General features: G+C 33.7%; 2 protein-coding genes across 3 annotated transcripts; one reads left to right on the top strand and one right to left on the bottom strand.

The window, feature by feature from the left end:
• Window positions 1–483: 483 nt before the first annotated feature.
• On the top strand, window positions 484–2,396 carry LOC130746409 (40S ribosomal protein SA). Of its 2 annotated transcripts, none has more exons than XM_057599027.1 (5): window positions 484–723; window positions 805–1,067; window positions 1,322–1,519; window positions 1,641–1,845; window positions 2,106–2,396. In XM_057599027.1, exons 1-5 carry the CDS (start codon window positions 570–572, stop codon window positions 2,192–2,194), a joined length of 909 nt encoding a protein of 302 aa, XP_057455010.1. In that variant the 5' UTR covers window positions 484–569; the 3' UTR covers window positions 2,195–2,396. The 2 variants fall into 2 exon arrangements, with proteins under 2 accessions (XP_057455010.1, XP_057455009.1); XM_057599026.1 differs by having other exon boundaries at window positions 2,100–2,396.
• Window positions 2,397–7,147: 4,751 nt separating this feature from the next.
• On the bottom strand, window positions 7,148–16,992 carry LOC130746408 (phosphoinositide phosphatase SAC2-like). Its single transcript, XM_057599025.1, has 17 exons — window positions 16,416–16,992; window positions 14,523–14,727; window positions 14,245–14,410; window positions 13,358–13,580; window positions 12,744–12,820; window positions 12,214–12,401; window positions 12,032–12,129; window positions 11,787–11,920; window positions 11,569–11,697; window positions 10,673–11,039; window positions 10,163–10,284; window positions 9,904–10,017; window positions 9,455–9,628; window positions 9,024–9,176; window positions 8,643–8,738; window positions 8,200–8,281; window positions 7,148–7,599 (listed from the first exon to the last, which is right to left on the bottom strand). The coding sequence occupies exons 1-17, from the start codon at window positions 16,533–16,535 to the stop codon at window positions 7,501–7,503; spliced, it is 2,547 nt and encodes an 848-aa protein (XP_057455008.1). The 5' UTR covers window positions 16,536–16,992; the 3' UTR covers window positions 7,148–7,500.
• Window positions 16,993–18,057: the final 1,065 nt, after the last annotated feature.

Below are 18,057 nucleotides of genomic sequence, written 5' to 3'. Positions count from 1 at the left end.
AATATAAGAGTTTTAGAAGAATTAATAGTTTAGTAAATGAGTTAAGTGTTAAATAAATGAATGATCACACCTGTATTTATAGGTTCAAGATCTGTTTATAATATGAAGCCTTATGAGCACAAGGTTGGCTCTACATTGCTTGCGTGTTCATTACTTATTGGGTTGTTGTGAGACTGATCGACCTTAGTCGCGACGAGTTATTTTCTCCGTCATGGACAAATCCTTTTATACATTTTTTTTCGTCAAGATTTTTTTGATAACAAGGTCAAGAATTTTTGTTTTTTTGGACGAAGAAGAATTCTTTCATACATTTTTTTTTTGTCAGTGAATTCTTTCATACAAATAGACATATAAATACGTGTGGGCTTGTAAATACAACCCACAAAGCCTGTGAATGGTCTTAGCAGAGTGAAAACAAAAAGCCCAGAAAGACAGGGACAAGAATGTCATTTAGCAAGTGAATTAGGGTTTCTGCTATATTAGAAATGAACTGAGGGCGCAGCTTCTCCCTAAATCCCTAACCTGCCACACTCCCCTTCACTCTCTCGGTGCGATCCATTAGGGTAAACATGGCGACCACCACCAACGCCGCCCCAGCGCCGCCGCGCCAGCTCTCACAGAAGGAATCCGACATCCAGTTGATGTTGGCAGCCGACGTCCATCTCGGCACCAAGAACTGCGATTTCCAGATGGAGCGCTACATCTTCAAGCGCCGCAACGATGGTAACCCCCCCCCCCCTCCTCAATTTCTCTACATTTTGGTTTCAAAATGGATTTATGTTAATGGGTTTTGCTGATTCTCAGGTATTTACATTATAAATCTTGGGAAGACATGGGAGAAGCTTCATCTCGCTGCTAGGGTCATCGTTGCCATTGAGAATCCCCAGGACATCATTGTTCAGTCTGCTAGGCCTTATGGGCAGAGAGCAGTTCTCAAATTCGCTCAGTACACTGGTGCTCACGCCATTGCTGGAAGGCATACCCCCGGTACCTTCACCAATCAGCTTCAGACTTCCTTCAGCGAGCCTCGCCTTCTCATTCTCACCGATCCAAGAACAGATCACCAGGTTATTGCATTACCCTTTTCTCAATTTTTCATTCTAGCATTATCCTATGAATTAAGGATACATAATTTATTTAAATAAAAAATTGCATTTTAATTGTCATACATTAATTGAGTGTGATTAGAATTTAGGATTTGATAGGTTACTTTATAGATTCTAGCTCTACCTTTATGGGTTGTTAACATAATGTTAGATTATGTGTTCAATTTTAGGCCTGCTTTGCCTTCATTGTTTTTTTGGTATTGGTTTGTGTGCAGCCCATTAAGGAAGCTGCTCTTGGAAACATTCCAACAATTGCTTTCTGTGATACTGATTCCCCAATGGGACATGTTGACATTGGAATTCCTGCTAACAACAAGGGGAAACACAGCATAGGTTGTCTCTTTTGGCTTTTGGCTAGGATGGTGTTGCAGATGCGTGGTACTATTCGCCCTGGTCTTAAGTGGGATGTCATGGTAAAAGTTTTTCCCTTGCTTTTATTTATGTGTTTTCTGTCTTTAGATTCGGTGATGTGAAGTTGACGCATGGGTTGGCTGGTTTTCTTAAGTTGTAAGTCTCTGATATTGTTTGATGCAGGTGGATTTGTTCTTCTATAGAGAACCTGAGGAGGCCAAGACGCAAGAGGAGGATGAAGCTCCTGTACCCGACTATGCCCTTCCAGAGTACAATGCCGGTGCTATTGCTGCTGATGGCCAGTGGCCAGCCGCAATTGATCAACCGTGGGCCGAAAGCGCTGCACCTATTGCCGCAGCTCCTGGTTGGGCAGCAGCTCCCGAAGCTGGTATGTGATTTTTTTCAACAAATCTGGAATACTTAACTATAATTTTGGTGCAGTATATAAGCTATCATTTTGATTTTGCTGTTATTTCTGATTTGTTGAGAACTGTCGTTGGCATTTGCTAAATTGGTTTCCTACTTTCTGCTTGCATCCTCTTGAACAGTGGATAAAGTTATTGCAGGATGTGTGCTTTTATTTTAGTTAATTTTGTTCCAAATTATGTATCATCTTTTATTTATCCAAAGTTCATCTTGAAGTTGCAGGAGCCGGAGACTGGGGTGAAGCTGTTGCTCCTCCACCACCACAACAAATTCCTACTCCAGTTGATGTGCCAGCAACCGGCTGGGATTAAACTAGTGTTTTTTTGATAGTATGATGTTGTTCAATCTGCAATTTATTTTTCCCTTTTTACGTATCCTCTAAGTAGAATCTGGATCAGTTTTGTTGGTAGCAAAGGAACTTTTTCTTTATTTCTAGTTTGAGAATACTGTTAACGAGGTGTCATAATTTGCTCAAAATTTAGTTTTATTGTTTATGCCGTCATAATTCGTGAAGGTGTTGCAGTGATTGTTTCTATACTGCTTATAATTTGATGTTACATTTGTTATACTTAAAACGACTCGTGGTAGTCGGGAAGTCTCTCAATGGCGATCTATGAGGGACTGCTTATAATTTGATGTTACATACATATGACTAACAAATGCCAATTTGTTGAAGTTTATTAAAAGACTGATGAAACGTGTTCCTCGTCCGTAAGTGTTTATCTAAATAACATTTAATTAACTTTGATTCAGAGTAACACCGTTTATTCAGTTTTTTTCCCAACTTTGCTTGCCCTTTGTCATTATACATTTCTCGAATAATATTGTTTATAGTTATGTTTTTCAGCACTAATTTTTCTGATCCTCTTATACATGCTAGTTGTGAGCAAAAGTGTTCTTACTTCAGTTTGCACAGAAATGGCTAAGTTGTGTTGCACTAAATGGCATTAAAAATAACTAACAAGAGATTAAGGGTTTATTTGATTGTAGTTTTCAAAACTTTCCTGTTTTCAAGATTGGAAATTAAAAAAAAAAACCAAAACTGTTCAGTTTTCAATTGTTATGATTGTCAAGTTTTTTAAAAGCGGTTGTAAAGATGTACTCCGTTTCCTATATTATAAGTCACATTTTTTGAAAAAAATTTGTTATAAAATATAAGTCACTTTCTAATATCTAGGAAGCATTAAATAATTTTTTCCAAGTTCACCCTCATATTTAATATGAAAGAGATGATAAACTTTAGAAGTACTCCCTCCGGTCCTATTTATAAGCATGAAAGAGAAGAAAAATCTTGGTCCTTTTTATAAGAACCAAATGAAACTTTGAGCTATATTAATTAATTTTTTTCAATGATGCCCTTATTAATTCTAACTTGTAAAATGTGTCTCATTAATTATTCTCTCTCTTTCCCACTTTCCAACACTAATAACAAAGGGTAATTTTGGAAGTTTATTTTGATTTAAGACAAATTTAATGCATTTTATCTAGTTTAACTACATTTCTTAAACTATGTGAATTTTTTTTTTGTTGCTTATAAATAGGACCGGATGAGTATTAACTTGGAGAGAGAAAATCATAGGAAAGTAAATAAGAGTAATATAGAAAAGTAAATCGTTTTTTTTACAAATTTATTACTAGTAACTAATTTTCTTAATCTAAGAGAATTAGTTATTTGTGACTTATATATAGGAACGAAGGGAGTAAATTGCAAGTTAAACTGGATTTCATTCTGGTCTTGGATCCACCCCTGTTCTGAACGTTTTTTTCTCCTTTAACATGTCTTCACATCACTCAAAGTCATCTCTTGCGTCGCCCACCATCCACCATTGTCAACGCTTGCAATTTTGCCAGCTCCATTAGTTTGCTACTTAGCTTTGCTCTGTACTTGCACACACTTACTCTCACCGTTTGTCGTATTCTATCTCAGAATCATTGCTTGTTGGATTTCTTCAAATCGCAATTGATCATCACCGCCCGTCGCAAAGTGTTTATCCAAATAACATTCAACTAACATTGATTCATAGTTGCACTGTTTCCTCAGATTTTATTTTGGGATACACGTGAAAACCGTCCCTGAACTTTGAGCGAGATCTGATTTCCATCTTGGCATTCCCTTGGTCGTTGTATTTTTCTCAAATAATATCATGTACAGTTAAGTTTTTTCAGCACATATTTTTCTAAGCCTCTTATATATGCAAGATGTAAGCATAAGTGTTCTCACCTCAGTTTGCAAAGAAATGGTTAAGTTGTCATTACTTGGTCTTGTGAGATTTTTTTTTTGTATAAGCCTTGGTCTTGTGAGATCATTCATAGTTTGTCATTAAATGTGATAGAAAACAATTAACAAGATATTGAGGGCTGGATTGATTGAAAAATAAAACAATGTTGTCATTACCTATTTTTATTTTTGATAAAAGTTAATATTTTCAGTTTTTTCAAATTAAAATGTGAGTTTTCTATTTCTCTTTTGTTTTCAAGTTATAGTTTCTTGATGTTGAAAATTATATCATTCAAACAGTTTTTCTTCTTCTTTTCTTTTGTAAAACAGTTTTAAAATACTGAAAACTAAACTATAATAGAATAAATCCCGAGGCATGCAAGTTTCCTAAAATAGTTCAATCTAGTATGTACAAAATTTGTCCTATTTTGATTTTGAGATAAATTGAATAATAATAAGATATAATATAAATAATAAGAAATGAAAGGAATTAATTTATAGTATAAAAATTAAATTTGTATGGAATAATTGTGATATATATTCAATTTTTTAAAAGTAATATATTGTTTTGTAATACTACAAATTGTATGTGTACTTTGTGCCCACACGCTTATCTCATACGTCACTAGCATTTGATAAATAAAAAATGAAATTATGAAATATTATTAAAATTAGTATTTTTACATTTATAAATTATAAAAATACAAATATTGAAATAACTTTAATTTCCAATATCTAACTTTTTCCATTGTTTGGCTTTAAACTTTATGATCCTATTTAACCAAGGTTTGTACTATCAATTGGAGGACTCGATAGAAAAACTCTAGAGGGATTTTCCAGAATCTTCATATTGCCAGTTTCCCTAAAAGCAAATATTTTTTCCTAAGGAGTAAATGGAAAATAGTCATATGAAACCAAGCATGATTCTTGTCTTTAACCTAAAAGGGGACGAGTAGCTGAGATTTTCCAGAAAATATATTTATAAAGAAAACCTTCAGACATTTATTAAATGAATTTAAGATAAGAGTTATTTGGAGCGGGAAAACTCGATTGCAAAACACATGAAAGACATTGAATATGTTGGTCGAAGGACACAAGACAAATAAGATGTTGGTTAAGTTTCAGGACACATGTCGGGATGTGGTCATGTTACCATTGGAGTAATTCAGTTTGTAGGCTTAAGCTATAAATAGCAAACGTTGATCCTGTTGTAAAAAAAGGTTGCTTAGCTAAAACAATCTCACAAACTTAAACATTCAACATGGGTGATAAACAAGCAAATGAGACAAGTAGAGTATGTGATTGCCATTTTATTTCAATGCAACTTCTATGTTGTAATTTACCATTTTCCTTTACTTCCGTGTAATATTACTTTTATTTCTAAATTCTATTCAAATCCTTCAAGTTCTTCAAACTTATGCGAAAATTCCTACCATTTGTATAGTTCGAATATATTTTCCCAAAAAATCCAAAAAGAATTTAAATTCAATAGTAGATTGCTTGTGTTTTTTTTATAAGTCAAAGAATTGTATTTAACCTTACTAGAAGGGGTGCTAACCCGAAATACAAGAAAGGAAGAAAAAAAAAGAAAAAAAAGAAGAAAAGACTAGAAGATCAAAGACAGGCAAATAACATGGTCAATGACCCCCCACTAAAACACAACCAATAAATGAGGCCAAGACCAAAGAACCACCAAACATGACCAAGCCCTATAAGATTCAAACTCCCCGTCCAAAATTACCGAATTGATAAACAAGGAACTGGATTTGTCTTCTATTCAAACAAAGTTCTGAAAACCTCCCGTCTTTGCCTTAATCCAATGCTAGGAGCGCATCTGAATTAAATCCACAATAGGATCCTTATACAGTTCCCCATCATTAAATATGATAGCATTCATTAGCATCCATAAAGCCCAAACAACAACCATCATCTACACCCTCAGTTCCCCCAACCTCTGAGATTTCCCGTGAAGTGAGGGGAATTGATTGAAATGCACTATCACTACCTCATCTGCCATTGATGCCTGAAGCAGCCCCGCTAGGGTCATCAAAACATAGATTGCTCGTGTATTTATTTGTCGAAAAAACACTCCTACAAGCTCCGACTTCATAACTAAAAAACAACTTATTTAATTGCATTTTTAGTTTTTTATATTTAAAAACTATTTTTAGAATTTGTATTTAAAAACTGGTTTTTAAAATAAAAGAAGGGAAAAAAACTGTTTAAAAAACGGTAATTTAATAACTAATAACAAACATTTCTAAGGTGTTATGAAATTTTAATTTTAAAAGCTGAAAAAAAAACTATTTTCAAAAATAATTTTTGAAATTGTGTTACGAACAAGTTTTTAAAATTCTCAACTCAAACTTCAGCTAAATAATCACCAATTTTACTCAAATTATGACACTAGCGAATGAAGCAGCCAACAAAGATTAAAGAAACAAACAAAAAAATTCATTGGGTCAGTTTAGTTTATTTGAGAATTATGTGTAAAAAATAAGTTCAAATAATGAATGTTAATTGGATAAAATGAGGTGAAAGCACTTTTTGATAAAATTACTAAAATAAATATAATATAAATATATTATTTCAAAATGGATAAACTGTAAATATATATTTTCTTATTGGAAAAATATCTATAACATTTTTTTCAAAACACATTTTTATAAAAATATTTTTCAAAATTTGAAAACCCATCATCTTTACTTGACACCAAAATACTCTAACTAGATAGGACACATTTAACAAACTTATATGTGATGTACACAGAAAAACACGCTTATTAAGATGTGTTTTCGATATTTGAAAACACATATTTGTTTGAATCAACAGCCGTAACGCGTTTTTTTATGAACACTGTAACGCGTTTTTTTTGTATTTTTGTATACGCGTTAACCCCAAACCATTGTCAACCTTAGCAAATAAAGATTTTTCTTTTCTAGATTAATTAATTAAATCAACTGAGTTAATTTAAAATTCATTTAAAAAGAACGAGAATATTGTCTAAGCTAGACGGCAGAGAAGAGTCAACAATAGAAAAACCCAGGTAACAAAAAAAAATGTTTTAAAGTACTGATAATTGAACGGTCAAAGTCAAATGAGTTGTAATCTGAGCGCCAGCTATGAATTTTCTTAATTTTCTAAATGAAAATTATATACATGAATGATAGTTTTAGTATTGTTTTAATAATGTTGTACCTACTTGGGGAGGCACAAAGGTTAAATTAACTATTTGACATCTATCATCATTACCTCCCAAATGATGTCATTGTAGTAACTCTTGAACAAAAATCAGCTGCTGCTACTGCGGCTGCCACTTTTATTCCTGTACAGCAAGTCAGGAAGAACCCACATCCTTCGGAATGGGTGGTATGGGTAAAGAAGAGATATTCACTAGCCTCAAACAAAGAGTAACTCTCCATGAGTTACCCAACGTTCAAAGCTTTCAGGGTACTTGACATCTTTGTTGTTCAGTTCTGTTCCACTTTGCTGCTTCCCCTGAAAGAAAAGGGATTTAGTTTTAATTAATCAACTGTCATTAGAAGTATTTTACCATGGTATTGATAACAACTACATGAAAGGTACAGTTCCATAGGTTGTTTAATTATAACATTAAACGTAATGTTAAAATATGGAAAATTAAGGGAAGTTATTAGATTAATGAATTATAAGAAAGTGGGTGGGCGAGTTTTTTATTCGACAACAGCACAAACAGTGTCTATAGTATCAGTGCCTATAGTACTGTACCTAAGTTTTATCCTTTTGGATGAAAAGGTGAAACAGTTCTAAATAGACATAGGATGTAGATCAAATTACACTATGGAAAACCATTATGCATCTACTATTGGATTCTGAAGTACTTAATGCTGAAGCCTGCAGAACACAGAACAACCAAATATAGATCCCCGGAAAATTTTCAATATCTTGCCAATAAATTTGCATTATTAAGTAGATTTTCCAGAAATAAATAGGCCTGCCCTAAAAAAGAAATCCAGAAATAGTCCAATGTAGCTTAATCGGAATGTTCAAGAAGCTATTTGCTATATTTCTTCAATCAAAGCAAACTATGATATTCTAAAACTAACAACATATACTGACCTTCACGCTAGATAAAGATCCACTTGCAGATGCCTCAGTAACTAGTTCACTCTCAATATTATCTGAGGAGATGCTGGCTGACCTGTAACATCACCAATATTGGCATCAGTCACCAGCTTGAAAATTGCAAGCCAATTTCCAACTCATAACATTAAGCTACTTAAGTTACTCAACAATGACATGCAGATATATAACACAACTTATAAACCTTGGCCAAATAGTTATACTGAGAAAGAAAAAAAGCCTCTTAGCCCCTTCCACATTCACTTAAATGCTCCAAAAGTGAAAATCACACTCCTAATTTTACATGAGGATTCACTTCAGCAGAGAACACATTAACACAGACTAACATTTTACTACAATTTTGACAAACTTTCAAGGCAGAAAAAATCTTTTAACTAATATGCTAACAGAAGGAGTTCAGTGAAGGTTTCCAGATATACCTAGGCGTGCTTGCTAAGCTCTGGTTAAATTGCTTTCCCTCTATCTTTATTATCTCTTCCAAAGTCAAACTATTTCTTCCCGTATTTGCATGAGATCTGAGTATTGCATAAACAAAAAAGCTAACAGAATTTTAGTTCTCAGTCCTCATCAATTTTTTAATTCATGGATCTTCCAACTTAATTGAAAATTTGAAATGTGCTTGTGCTATGATAAAAGCATTCTTCTCATTCTCTAACCCAAAACTCAATATATGCCTCTCTACCTATGATCAATATTTGAGGAAAGCATGAAGAAAGTCTGTACTTTTAAAACATGAACTTTGAGAGAAGAGACAAAATGATGGCACGGCATAAGATTATGAATCAAAATTTTATAACTACCTTTCTAGTAATTCCTCTTCGCAAGAATTTCCAGAAGATGAAAGCCAGTCCACATCAAGGAAATTGGAGCAGTCACATGCATCTCCATGTTCATCATTACAAATGTGATCAATTTCACCATCTTGGTTCATGGCCATTCCTCCATATATTTGCCTGTACGATATTGGTAACACACGATCATCAAAAGATTTGGATGGCATGAATAAAATCATATCAGGTCAAACTATGGATCACACTAGTACACTATGCAACACCAATGAATTTCATTACTACAGTGCCATACCAGTTCTCCTCTATATTCCCTTCACATTACTTTGCTTAATTTCAGAATGAAGTTTCTTTTAGAAATTGAAAAAGTTGTATTCCCCTACTCCCAGTATATACAAGTAGGTACCAGAGTTTGCAACATGCAAGATGCGAATGAATCATACCTGCAATGAGAAATAGAACTTCCACCAGTAAAGGTGTCTGAATTAGACTCCAAAAGACCGCACTTATCAGGGTTTTCAGATGAGTTCTGATAATCTGCAACATTCAGGTTCCTAATTGTAGTGTCACTTTCATCGAGAAAGTTTCCATCTGAAAGCGATCTTTTAATAGTTGGTCTGCAAAATAAGGGATTAGCCTTGTCAAACTTCAGATGATGTAAGACATGTTTTAGAGAGTATGATTCAATGAATAAAATCCACAAGTTACAGATAATATTTATTTGCTTTCATCCTCAAACAAGGAGGATGAATGTGAGATTCAATCAATAATATTATCCTTACATGGATCTTAAGTCAATAGAGTAGAATCTAGAGTTGAGAATAGAGTGAGTAAAAAGACAAGGAATGCTTTCAGTACCAAAAATTTGTTCAACTGAATAATTCAAATATACCTGACATTGTCCTCAGATAAATATGAGCTATGACTCCCAGCAGAGTAATGCTGATCTGAGTCTAGCTCCCACAGTGCCGGTTTTCCCTGCTGTGGCTGAAAATGCCCCAAGAACCTGGGAAAAAAATAATCAAACACAACAATAAACTAATACATTCCACCTTAAACAAATAACTTGTGTCGGTTTAAATCATACATTCATATTACCGTGGGAAGAATTTATGCATATATAATAACAAAAAAAGGTTTATTTGACTTACATATTAATTGCTTTTTGTTTATCACCATCCAAATATGTGTTGTTGTAATAACGCTGGAGGGTTCGAATAAGTTCCTGGGATTGTGCTGCTGCCTTCCACTGACCTCTTCTTTCAGAAAATATCTGAATATGAATGAGTAGTAATCAGATAAAACTTCTATGGAAGAAAAATAGGAAAAGTAAAGAGGCAAATTTAGATTTCCACTCCAACATTCAAGGAAAACTATGATCATCTATTTAAAGTAAGTTAATCAAGAAAACACTTGGATATCGGATATCTACACTCATAGAAACAGCATAAAACATGTGTAACAAAAATAGGTGTCCAAGGCTCCCAGCTTGTATTATTGGCATGTGAATTAATGTGTACGATAAATGAAAAATCTTCATCGACTAGGAAACTGCCGTATGCAAAAAAAAAAAAAGCAAAAATAACTGCATCCATATAATTAGCCAAAACCTTAAAACAATCTATGCAATTAGTTCAAACTACAAAGGGTAAAAAGATTACCTTATTGTGTGCTGCAGAGCCACCATATTGAAAGGCTAATTTGTCGCCCATGGACTCATATACTGTCATTAGCTCCCTTGCCAGAGGATTATCGAGATCAATATAAGGAGATTCGACAAATCCTAGAGCTTGTAGCTGACGTCCAAGAGCAGCTAGTCCATAAGCATATTGTGCAACATTGGTACGATCTAAACAATCTATGCAATTAGTCCTCAAGACCCCTGCTTGAAGCATCTGGGGTTTGACGCTGTAATCTTTGTTCTCACTGCCACTATAGTGATAATTGCCAGTTTCTGTCTGCTCATCAATATTATCCTTGTCAGTCCTAGCTTGTTCTGTGACAGAGTGATCAATGACTTTGTTATTCCTGCATTACATTAAAAAAAAAAGCTGATGAATAAATGTTAGATGAAAAAAAAAAACCATTAATGAGTCTTTACTCAATAGCTCAAGCTTTTGGAAGAGTAATTCGTAACATGGTATCAAAACCTCCATGCCCCAGTGGTTAAGAGCTCAATATAATCACAGTATGGTGCGACTGTGCATTGCTTGTGCTTCAAGCGCAAAATGCTCTTGCGTGATGGAGCATGTTAAGATTTTTATTTAAAAAATAGTGAATATTCACCTAACAACATAAGTTTCTGGTACACTTAGTATGTGGAAATAAAATCATTAGCAAGTACTTCAAGGCAAAAGCAATGGTTACCATTATAATGAACAAGCAGATAACATTGCTGGTATACCTTAATACAATGTAAATAATGTAATAAACTATCTAAACATACAAAAATTAATCAATAGACAATCGCATCAGCAATTGTAAAATAATCAACATTTCAACTTGCCTAATTAGTACAACAGCAAAGAGGGCCGAAATGTGCTATTATGGTACTTACTCAGAGTAAGAATATTGGAATAATCCATCCTGCTTCAAACTCGGTGTCACTGGACAGTAGAAGATGCCAGTTAGCTTCAATGCATATGCAGCCACTTTTCCCAGTTGTCCCAACACATTGGTAGATTTGCTGTTAAAGGCGATTGGTCTAATAAATGTCAGAAAAACATCCAAGAAAAAAAAAGTGGTGTTTGGACCAAAAAGAGAAGAACAACTTACTTTCTTGAGTGCCGATGCAGATCCCAATGAAGGAACCTCAAGCGATTTTCCCCCTTCAAACTTTTATTAATAGACCTCACAGCATTAGCAAACTCAGCTCGCAGAATAGTTTCTCGAGGCTTCTTCTCACGCGTCTTAAACAGAGAAGATAAAAGAATATCAAAGGTAGAAAAACTTTTAGTTTACACATGAGACAAAGAAATCAAGCATCCCCAGTGGTTTGCTTACATGTCAGTAAAACTCACCTTAATCAAGTTCAATATAATAATTGGACTTCCATATCTCTTGACAAGGTTTTCAAAATGAAGTCTTGTGGCTTCAAAACTAGAGTCCTTCCTTGATACTGGAGAAAAAGAACCAAGATGAGCAATAAGCATAAATTACAGAATAAGTAAGAAACAAAAGGAAAGTAGTTTGCATATCATACATATAATGTCAGGTTTTATATTCAATGGAGAGGCTTCCTGAGACCAGAACAGAGGGATTGAACCCCGGATCTGTACCACAGAGCTTATTTGCATTGGGGATCCATCATGAGCATCTGCAAAGACTATCTGCTCTGTCTCAACATCATTAGCTACTCTACCCTTTTCATTGACACCCCGTTTCAAATATCTGCACAGCATGATCAAGAAACCAGTAACGTGTCTTAGAAACATTAAATAAACAATGAGAAGAAATTCATAAGGAAAAGGGGAATATGTCATGGTCAGAAATCATTCTGTTTATGGACTGAAGTGTTTGGAGAGAAAAAGCAGTAGAGAATGGCAGCCGTGAGCCATACCTCAACTAGAAGCTCAAAATATTAACATAAAATGCTATGTATACGCGCAAACATACATAGATGCACGCAAACATACATAGATGCAAAATATGGAGGAATACAAGTACAAAAATGTTAAATAGAATGTAATTTTAATTTTGACAAAATCAGTAAAACCTCAACAAAGTACAAACCTGGTCCCAGCATAATGCCTTGAGCGCCTAGCAATGAGGATGAAGTCGAACTCGATGCCAGATATAGAAAGCTTGACCTACGCACCATACCATCAAATGAATATTTTTCAACAAGAAAACACCAAAACTTATCAGAAAACGCATAATACTAAGAATTTTTTCTGACACAAGTCAAGGGAAGGCTTGAAGCTAGCAAAGCAGGAACCATTGAAGGTTATTAACCCGCCGTAAGATGTTAGAAAACGTCCTATATTAAGTTATTCAAAGTTCAAACCTTCTGTGTGTGTGGTCTGGAAGCATGGAGTTCCAAATACAAGACAACTGAAACACTAATAAATTATGGTTTAATGACCGCAACATTAACTCTATTAAATAAAATGCCAGCCATAGAAAAATAAGAAGTTACATCTATTATGATTATTGACCGAGTACAAATTAATAAATACAAGAAATAGAAAATTTAATTTCAAGAAGTGTCAGGCTAACCTCATTTAGACATAGAAAGCAAAAATACGAAACAATCAAAGGCTAAGATTACTTTAGCCAAATCAGTTAACTCACTTCATAAATCTCTCAAAAACATATGTATCAACCAATAAAGAGTTTGTATGTACCTGTTTAAAAAAGCCATATACTAAGGGAACTATCCATGAAGTATTCTGGATATTATTCCTGATTCCACGAGTTAAGAACTCGTTCCAAACAAACAATGTTTCATGAAGTGATTGTCCAATATTATGACCAGCTAAGTTCTTTTGAAGACTAAGCATGATATTGTATGAGTAGCTGTAAAAGAAGTCCTTTGTAAGATCCACACTGCATAGAAGCTTCTTGTATCTATGTCACAACAGAAGAAAGAGCAAAGCCCATTAATAAGATGATTTAGAATAAATGGAGGAATATAAGGAAAACAAATGAACACAAGTAAAATTTATGAAGCCATTAACTCTAAGCAAAAGCAATTAAAAATGAAAAGAAATTGATCTCTCATTTGAACCCTGTACCTCGTCTCAAAAAGATACATTTACATCATAAAAGCAATGAAGATTGCCCCTGTACATTTACAGGAAATGAACTAACAATAAATGTAAAACATGAAAACAACAAGAAGGTACCCGCTTTATATATTACATGACTCCAAGACTTAGAAGAAGCAATATTGGTTCTGTATCAATAGAGACAATTAGAGTGTACCACAGAAAGATGAGAGAGGGTTGAGCCTGATGAAGCCCACAATGTGTATACACACAGAAGAGAGAATCAACATATAAAGTAGGAAAAAAAAACTCTAAAATGTATAGTATCCAACACAATTAAAATATGATGCTCTAACAGAATGTGTACACTATATATTATAATGAACTTAAACAAAAAATCGTAATCTATAACATTATTATTGTCCAAGTACAATGGACAGGGTATAGTTCTCAATGCTACTCTCATATGTCTCTTTAAATGTACTACAGACACATTACAATTACATGCAAAATTGACTAAAGACCTGTTCTCATTCTTAGAATGTGCCATTTTGGATAGCACAGTTGCATGTGGAATGGGAACCATTTCGCTTTTCGAGATAGCATATATTGTATGCCCACATATTTTGCCAATCTTCCTTCGTTTTGTTATGAGCAGCATGTAGTATGGCTCAAGAAATTTGATAAACCCTACATAAAAGAAATACCATAAGATGATGGAATTATTCTGATGAATAATGTGGGAAACAACAACAGTGATAATAATGGCAACTTCTCTATTATATAGAACTTAGAAAAATACCAATGATTCCATAGCAATTTGTTACAAATTTAAGCCCCCCTGTTGGCTTGTTTCCTTCATGTATCCGCCTCAGAAGGTCACAACACTCAACTTCTGAGTACACAGTTGAATCTTCAGTGATGTTTAATTCAGATGGCTCCAATCTGTTAATCTTCAAGACCCTCCAAAATGTTCTGCTTTTGTCTCTTCCAATCATATAGAAGTTCTGAACATAGAAAATGGTAAGACCACAGTAATAGGGCTTTATAGCTATATTATGAGTGCAGACAGAAGAAAAGAAAATTGTTCTCAACAGGAAAAGCACTTCTCGGCAATTAATGCCATTCATAAAGAAATAAAACAAACAATTCTAATCTGAAAATCATTTGAAAGTAATGCCAAACTTCAGATATGCAACTAGTAACCCTGAGAAATTACAATCTAGGAGTCATGAGGTCAAAAAAGAAGAAAAGAAAGAATCACACAAAAATCTAAAAGCTACATATTATCAATGGAAAGAATATTATGTTATATACTATGTTATTTATGTTCCTTTTATGTGTAACTTGCAAAAGTAGCTGGTGAGCTTCACACGCATTACTCATTACTCATAGCTCATACCTATTAAGGTAACACAAGAGACAAATAAAGTTCATTGAAAATGAGATGGCCAACACAAACAAAGGAAAGTGAGAGAGACAAATGGAGAGGACACCATTGTAAAAGATTCAAATAGAGTGAAATTTAAGGTTGTGACTTGATTGCATATTTCTCTTAAGGTTTAATTCAACCATTTCAGGGATCAAGCTTCCCTGCAGTCGGATTTTCATGAATTCACTGTGGTCCTGGTTGGTTCTGTAACCATCCGATCAAAATTGGACGGCTCAAATTTAAAAGTCTGATCTCAAGTGGACAACCACCTCTTAAATCTGAGTCGTCTGATCTTAATCCCAGTTGTCACTGCAGCGGGTTTAGGAAAATTCAACTGCACGAAAACCAGATCCACCATTTCAGTTGCTTTTTTGACCTTGGCCCCATTTTAATTGAGATTTCCAGTTGCATTCACATGGCTACTGAATCATGCCAAAAAGAGGGAAATAAGACAAGGACAAGCAAGGAGTGGCCATCCTTCTGATTCTGATAACAAATGTCAGCAAGATAAGACCAGATGCATGAATTTGTTGAAAAAAAAAATACTTTTGAAAAATATTAGCATAAAGTTGAATGCCTCCAACAACAGATAAGACAGGAAGCTTTACAGTGAAGCCCAATGAATTTAGTGCCAATAAACTCAAAGCGAACAACAAGGCTTAGATCATAAATGTTTGATCCTCCAGTACACAAAATTAAGCCTAACAGATATGGGGAAAAAGAATAAAAAACCTATTTGCTTTGAAAAAATCATTTGACAATGTTATTTACATGCATCATGAATAACACAGATGACAATAGCAAATGGATTATAAGAATTCAAACCAAGCTGGAACAGTAAGCCCACCTTCATGATGGAAAGGGAAGCATCCAATCCCAATTGAAAAAATACCAAGAGAAAAAAAAAAGTAATCTTTACACACCCAGAAGAAGAAAATTGAACCCAATCAAAACAGTATCTGAAAGTAACAAGCAAAGAAGCAGAAACAGTAAGAGTAATGCATGAGAATCCAGATACAGCCCACCTTCATGATTGGAAGGGAAGCATCTAATCTAATCCCCAATTGAAAAACCACCCAGAGAAGAAGAAAAAAAAGTCATCCTTACACACCCAGAAGAAGAAAATTGAACCCAAACAAAACAGCATCTCAAAGCAATAAGCAAGCAGAAGCATAGACACAAGAAAACTCAAATCCAGATGTAAGAGTAATGCAACAACCAACAACAGCATCAATGGTGAGTAAAGAAGAAGATTATATTTACCGAGCGAGTCTCATAGAGCCTGAACTTCTGCATGTAGCAGGACTTGGGGTCAGCTCCTCCATCTGCAGCAGCAACAACAGCACCACTGGTCTGCAGCAGCTTTTCCTTTGCTATCTCCATGACAATTCAGATCCCCGAGCCTCAGAAAAGCTCGGGCTATTCCAACAAGATCAGCAGCAGAAAATTCAAAAACAGAACAGCAACAAAAGAGCCTCTGTTTTGGTAACAGAAGCTCCTCTGAATACAAAAACAACACAGACCCAAAAAGTCAAAAAACAAAAAGCTTAAAACTTTACATCAACGGACCACATATAATTCTGTTTCCATACACAACACCACCCAAAACCCCAAAAAAAGCATGAAAAAACCCAACAGGGTGAAATCTAAAACACAACCTTAAAGGAAGGAAAAAAGCAGCTTTTTAAGAAATCAAAGAAGTGATTGGTTTTGGGGAATGAGGATTCAGAAGCAGCTTTTGGGTCTCAGATATGAATAAGAGATTGTCAGGAAGAAGAAGAGAGACAGCTCCGGCCACTGCATCCACAAAAATAAACAAATAAAGAAAAATTGAAAATTGAAAAAATTTATATAGTGAGAAGAAATAATGAAAGTAAACAATTTTGAAAAAATAGATAGAAAATTTCAGTTTTTTTCTTTACGTGTTGTGGTCACTTCCTCTCTCTTTCTCTACCTGGTAGCAGTTTTTTTTTGTCAGAGTCTACTGTTTCTTTTCAAAGTCTGTACTTTCCAGCACAAGATTACCTTGTTTGAATTTGTTTTTACTTGATGATAACATTGGAATCTGAATTAATTGATGTAATTAAGATTTTTTTACAGTCATTTAATATTTTTATTTGTGCATTATGATTTTCATTAATGATGTATAATATCACATACAACTTATTTATGATGTAAACTAATAGTGTTTTTGTGAATATGATATGATTAATAACTAATTTGAATCTACAATCAAAACCTTCCTGACAGAGATAGTAACATTCAATCAATTTTAAAGAGAATCCAAACTAAAAGTTAATTATAATTACAAAAAAAGAAATTTTAAGAATTCGAATGTTAACCACTGATTTAATAATTATTGTGCTTTATTATCATCATTAATAATATATAATATCACATACAACTTATTTATGATATAGTTAGTTTTTTTTTTGTGCAAGATGATTACTCAATATTTACCTTTCAGAGATAACATTCAAACAATAATAATCCGTGTTTCAAATATATATATATATATATATATATATAACCCGAAATAAATTTTAATTAATTAAAATTGAAAAAATTAAGAATTTGAACGTTAACTACTATAGGTTTTTCTACAGTCGTTTAATATTTTAATTGTGCTTATTTATGATATATATATAAAACATTAAATAAAAATTATTTATGATATAATTAATATTTTTTTTGGTGCAAGATGATATAATTAATAATTAATTTGAAACTAAAATCAAAGCCTCCTAATAGAGATATAACATTCCATCAATTTTAAAGAGAACCCAAATTCCTATTAAAAAAACAAAAATTACAAAAAAATAAAATTACAAAGCAAATCATAACCACTATATATTGATTTCTCTGCCGTCATTTAATATTTTAATAGCGCTTTATTATCTTCTTT

This window comes from Lotus japonicus, chromosome 3 (assembly GCF_012489685.1).
Source record: "Lotus japonicus ecotype B-129 chromosome 3, LjGifu_v1.2".
NCBI lineage: Eukaryota > Viridiplantae > Streptophyta > Magnoliopsida > Fabales > Fabaceae > Lotus > Lotus japonicus.
The sequence above is the reverse complement of the archived record's forward strand: the minus strand, read 5'-3'. Positions and strand labels throughout refer to the sequence as shown.

Coding starts and splice junctions, on each gene's coding strand:
- LOC130746408 (XM_057599025.1), bottom strand. CDS start 16,535: ATGGAGATAGCAAAGGAAAAGCTGCTGCAGACCAGTGGTGCTGTTGTT. Junction 14,728..16,415: donor GGCTCTATGAGACTCGCTCG/GTAAATATAATC, acceptor TTCTATGTTCAG/AACTTCTATATGATTGGAAG. Junction 10,285..10,672: donor GCTCTGCAGCACACAATAAG/GTAATCTTTTTA, acceptor ATTCATATTCAG/ATATTTTCTGAAAGAAGAGG.
- LOC130746409 (XM_057599026.1), top strand. CDS start 570: ATGGCGACCACCACCAACGCCGCCCCAGCGCCGCCGCGCCAGCTCTCA. Junction 724..804: donor CTTCAAGCGCCGCAACGATG/GTAACCCCCCCC, acceptor GCTGATTCTCAG/GTATTTACATTATAAATCTT. Junction 1,520..1,640: donor GTCTTAAGTGGGATGTCATG/GTAAAAGTTTTT, acceptor TGTTTGATGCAG/GTGGATTTGTTCTTCTATAG.